Source organism: Rhinatrema bivittatum, chromosome 5 (assembly GCF_901001135.1).
Source record: "Rhinatrema bivittatum chromosome 5, aRhiBiv1.1, whole genome shotgun sequence".
Taxonomy (NCBI): Eukaryota; Metazoa; Chordata; class Amphibia; order Gymnophiona; family Rhinatrematidae; genus Rhinatrema; species Rhinatrema bivittatum.
In genome coordinates, this window is record NC_042619.1 from 10595345 (window position 1) to 10601100 (window position 5756).

The 5756-nt window shown below is 39.4% G+C and overlaps 1 protein-coding gene across 1 annotated transcript; it reads right to left on the reverse strand.

Annotated features, from left to right (window-relative positions):
• Nucleotides 1-4561: 4561 nt before the first annotated feature.
• On the reverse strand, nucleotides 4562-5509 carry LOC115091467 (olfactory receptor 52A5-like). Its single transcript, XM_029601689.1, has one exon. The coding sequence runs from the start codon at nucleotides 5507-5509 to the stop codon at nucleotides 4562-4564; it is 948 nt and encodes a 315-aa protein (XP_029457549.1).
• Nucleotides 5510-5756: the final 247 nt, after the last annotated feature.

Genomic DNA, 5756 nt, shown 5'->3' on the forward strand with positions numbered 1-5756 from the left:
GCGTTCCAGGCATCCACCACCCTCTCCATGAACTTATATTTCCTGATGTTGGTTCTGAGTCATCCTCCTTGGAGTTTCGTTTCATGACCCTTAGATTTACTGATTTCTTTGGAACAGAAAAGGTTTGACAATTGTGCATCAGTAAAACCTTTTAGGTATAAGAACATAAGAACATAAGAAAATGCCATACTGGGTCAGACCAAGGGTCCATCAAGCCCAGCATCCTGTTTCCAACAGTGGCCAATCCAGGCCACAAGAACCTGGCAAGTACCCAAAAACTAAGTCTATTCCATGTAACCATTGCTAATGGCAGTGACTATTCTCTAAGTGAACTTAATAGCAGGTAATGGACTTCTCCTCCAAGAACTTATCCAATCCTTTTTTAAACACAGCTATACTAACTGCAATAACCACATCCTCTGGCAACAAATTGCAGAGTTTAATTGTGCGTTGAGTAAAAAAGAACTTTCTCCGATTAGTTTTAAATGTGCCTCATGCTAACTTCATGGAGTGCCCCCTAGTCTTTCTACTATCCGAAAGAGTAAATAACCGATTCACATCTACCTGTTTTAGACCTCTCATGATTTTAAACACCTCTATCATATCCCCCCTCAGTCGTCTCTTCTCCAAGCTGAAAAGTCCTAACCTCTTTAGTCTTTCCTCATAGGGGAGTTGTTCCATTCCCATTATCATTTTGGTAGCCCTTCTCTGTACCTTCTCCATCGCAATTATATCTTTTTTGAGATGCAGCGACCAGAATTGTACACAGTATTCAAGGTGCGGTCTCACCATGGAGCGATACAGAGGCATTATGACATTTTCCGTTTTATTCACCATTCCTTTTCTAATAATTCCCAACATTCTGTTTGCTTTTTTGACTGCCGCAGCACACTGAGCCGACGATTTCAATGTGTTATCCACTATGACACCTAGATCTCTTTCTTGGGTTGTAGCACCTAATATGGAACCCAACATTGTGTAATTAATGCATGGGTTATTTTTCCCTATATGCATCACCTTGCACTTATCCACATTAAATTGCATCTGCCATTTGGATGCCCAATTTTCCAGTCTCACAAGGTCTTCCTGCAATTTATCACAATCTGCTTGTGATTTAACTACTCTGAACAATTTTGTGTCATCTGCAAATTTGATTATCTCACTCGCCGTATTTCTTTCCAGATCATTTATAAATATATTGAAAAGTAAGGGTCCCAATACAGATCCCTGAGGCACTCCACTGTCCACTCCCTTCCACTGAGAAAATTGCCCATTTAATCCTACTCTCTGTTTCCTGTCTTTTAGCCAGTTTGCAATCCACAAAAGGACATCGCCACCTATCCCATGACTTTTTACTTTTCCTAGAAGCCTCAGTTATCTGAAGGTCTGTATCATATCTTCTCTGCACCTCCTCTCTTCCAGGGAATACATATTCAGATCCTTCAGCCTCTCCTCTTAAGTCTTCCAGTGCTGACCACTCACCATTTTGGTCACCGTTCTCTGGACTGCCTCTATTCTGTCTTTATCCTTTTTCAGATACATGTACCAGTACTGAATGCAGTACTCCAGGTGAGGCCTCACCAAGGACCTGTACAAGGGGATAATCACTTCCCTTTTCTTACTCGATATTCCTCTCTCTATGCAGCCCAGCATTCTTCTGGCTTTAGCTTACACCTTGTCACATTGCTTTGCCGCCTTCAGATCACCAGACACTGTCACACCAAGGCCCCTCTCCCAGTCCGTGCACATCAGTCTTTCACCCCCATCACATACGGCTCTCTTGGATTGCCGCACCCCAGATGCAGGACTCTGCACTTCTTGGCATTGAATTCCAGCTGCCAAATCTTCAATCACTCTTCAAGCTTTCTTAAATCACTTTTCCTTCTCTCTGCTCCTTCAGACATGTCCAATCTTTTACAGATATTAGTATCATCCGTAAATAGACAAACTTTACCTTCTATCCCTTCCGCCAGGACTTTCACAAAAATATTGAATGGAACTAGTCCCAAAACCGAACCCTGTGGCACTCCACTTAACACCTTTCTTTCTTCATATTAGATTCCTTTTACCATCACCTGCTGTCTCCTGTCAGTCAACCAGTTTGCAATCTATGCTATTACCTTGTCACTCACTCCCAAGCTTCTCATTTGCTTCACGAGTCTCCTATGTGGGATCATATCAAAAGCTTTATTAAAATCCAAGTAAATCACATCTAGTGCTCTTCCATGACCCAATTCTCTAGTCACCCAATCAAAAAAATCAATCAGATTTGTCTGACAGGACCTTCCCCTTGCAATTGATGCTACCTTGGGTCGAGCAACCAACCAAATTGAAGATAGTTCACTACCCCTTCCTCCAGCAGAGTCTCCATTCATTTTCCCACCACTGAAGTGAGGCTAACAGGCCTGTAGTTTCTAGACTCCTATCTGATCCCACTCTTGTGAAGTGGGACCACCATTGCTCTTCTCCAATCTTGCAGCACCACTCCCGTTTCCAGGGAATCTATTGAACACTTGAACAGGTCCTCCAGTGGACCCACCAGCACATCTCTGAGTTCCCTCAGTATCCTGGGATGTACCTCATCCGGACCCATGGCCTTTCAATTTTCCTAGCTCTTCCCATACAATCCCTTCTACAAACAGAGTTTCGTCTACTTCACCCCATCCACATACTTGTCAACTAGCGATGGTCTAGTTTTATGTATAAGTCTATATAAGTCTAACTGATTTTTTACCACTTTTTTTGCAAATTCCCTTCACAAACTGATAACTTTGCTATAGGGTTCATTACAGAGATGGTCAATCAAAGGGTGAAGCACTCACTGCAAAGGCTGACCAGATCCCTCTGCAGATGAACATTCACTCTCCTTTTAGGAACAGATTTAACATTTACTTTATTTATTTATTTATTTATTCAACTTTATATACCGGCTTTCAAATACATGTCAAGGCGGTTTACATTCATGGAGTTTGCAGTAGCAAATTCAAAAAAAATATATATGAGAAACTTGTCAGTTTAAATTTTACATTCTTTCAATAATATATTAGTCTAAAAAATAGTATTAAAATATAAAATTAAAACACTAAAAAAAGAACACTTTAAAATATAATTAAATTTAAAATAATTCTAAAAGTAGGGGAACCCATCCACCTTCAACCCCTTGCCTAGACTTACCCAACCTTTCCATTTACTGCTTGAATCTTCTAGATGACACAAGAAGGTAGCCCAATCTCAGGGTAATGAAAGACGATTGAAGGCACATATTTGTGGTTCCAAACAAAGGTCTGTTAAATTATCATGTTTACATTATTTTTTAATGTATGTTTTCTTTTTATGTTTTATGTTTTTTAATTTATTATGTATGAAGTCTGTATTCTGCTTAAAACTGTAGACAAATGGATTATACATTTTTAAATAAATAAATAAAATACAAGAATTAAAGCATTTAGAGGATCAGGCTACAGGTATTTTCACGATGAATGATCTTCTATCAAAACTGTGTCACAGAAACAACATCCTTCTTTAAACATTTCATCTTCCAATACGTGTCTAGGTGACCCGAATATATGCAGCTTTCTACCAGCTTGGAGAGTTTCGAAGTAATTATAGCAGTGCTGACTGAAGTTCCACTGTTCAAGGGCTGAGGGATTTTGTTGTAGTGCCTACAGTTCCAGACACTACATTCTACCTGCAGTATACCCAGTCCCAGAAGTAAGATATTACTCATCGTTCTTTAGCAAACACTCTTAGTAACTCCTAGGAATGGACATTTCAAAAGATATGCTCCATGATCCCCCTAGGGGCATGAACAGGCCCAGCCTAGAATCTTCCATTCTTTGGTGATGATCTAAGTTGATGTGCTGACTACTCTTCAGTCCCTCCTTCATAACTCCCTAGTGATCTCTAAAGAAGAGACCTCTAGTGGGCTTACACAACATGTACAAGGGGTTTCTTAAGCTGCTTGGCAAGGGCAAAAGGCGCTCAGTGTTATATACTCAGGGCCTCCAAAACACTTTGGAATGCATGACTATACTGAAACGGGGCTACACATGAATAATAAGTTAGTAGACTTTTGCTATAATTTATCTAGTCACTATATACAGTAAGAAGCAAAAAAAACCAAAAAAGAATCAGACTTCATAAGGAAAAATCCACAACCTCCTGGGAGTCCCATCCGATATTCACTATCCCGAAACCCTCTTAGCATATTTCTATTCTTCATGGGGCCTAGAAATAGTATCAGCAGACCCAGGCCAGTGCTGGTGTTATTTTGTAAGAAAGAAATTAAGAATGGCATTGGGCTGGGTTTGTTGACCTCCCACGGGACAGGAGCAACCAGGAATCGTGCCTATCTTATGAAGATAAATGGAAAAAATGTTACATAGAATAAAAATTCCATTTGTTTTTCTTTCATTTTGTTTTAAAATGGATAAAAGCAAACATGAAATTTTATTAAAATGTATCATTATATTTCAGAAAATACATATCGTTACATTGTATTAACTAGACGACAGTCCAATGCAATTAATCCCTGCTGAATTCTTTCTTAAATACATGTCAATCATGTCTCATAAGACGAGATGAGCATGAGTACTCGGTCCCGAATCTGTTTGGTCTTCACACCATACACCACGGGATTTAGTGTGGGTGGAATAAGGAGGTACAGGTCCGATAATATCATATGAATATAGGAAGGAATATTTTTACCATACCGGTGGGATAAAAAAGAGAAGAAAGCAAGAGAATAGAACATTAAAAAGACACAAATGTGTGTCGTGCAGGTGTTGAATGCCTTGAGATGTGCTGCCTTGGAAGAAAGCCTGAAGATGGCTCTAAAGATCATAACATAAGACAAACTGATAACAATGACATCTAATCCCAATGTTGAGAAAGCTACAAACAAACCATATGCACTATTGATTCTTGTGTCTGCTTCTAGGAGCTTAACTACTGCCATGTGCTCACAATAAGAGTGGGAAATAACACTGGTTTTATACAAAGAGAATTGTTTTATAAGGAAGAGCAAGGGTGCTACTAGAACAGTCGCTCTTACTAGAAGCATCATTCCAACTTTTGCTATCAAATTAGTGGTCAATATGGAGGTATATCTGAGGGGGTTGCAGATTGCAACATATCGATCGAAGGCCATGGCTAATAGAATTCCTGATTCTATTGTTGTGAAGGCATGAATAAAGAACATTTGAGCAAGACAGGCATCAAAACTAATTTCCCTGAAATTAAACCAGAATATTCCCAACATCTTTGGTACAATAGAAGTACATAAAAACACATCATTGAAGGCCAAGATGGAAAGGAATATGAACATTGGCTCATGGAGACTCGAGGTGCTGGTGATAATAGCCACAATCGCAACATTTCCAAGCAGTGCAGTTATATAGAAGACACAGAATGGGGCAGCAATCCAGAAATGAAGATCTTCCAAGCCTGGGATACCGATTAGGATGAAGCTGGATGGGAACATGATGGTAGAATTGAGAGAGGACATCATCTCTTACTAAGATCTTGTGTTGCTTCAGGAAAAGCTTTTTGCCTCTATGAAAAAAACAATAGGAAATATTCTGTAATTAACTTATTTTAAAAGGCGTGCACTAGAATGCAATAGAATTTAATGGTTACAGTTTATTGGGATTTTAGTAAATGTCAATTCAATATTCATCTGGTCAATTGAGCGTAGATTTTGTAAGGTGTGTGCATGCATCCATGCGTGAGTGCTCCGGCGCGCACATGTTATAAAA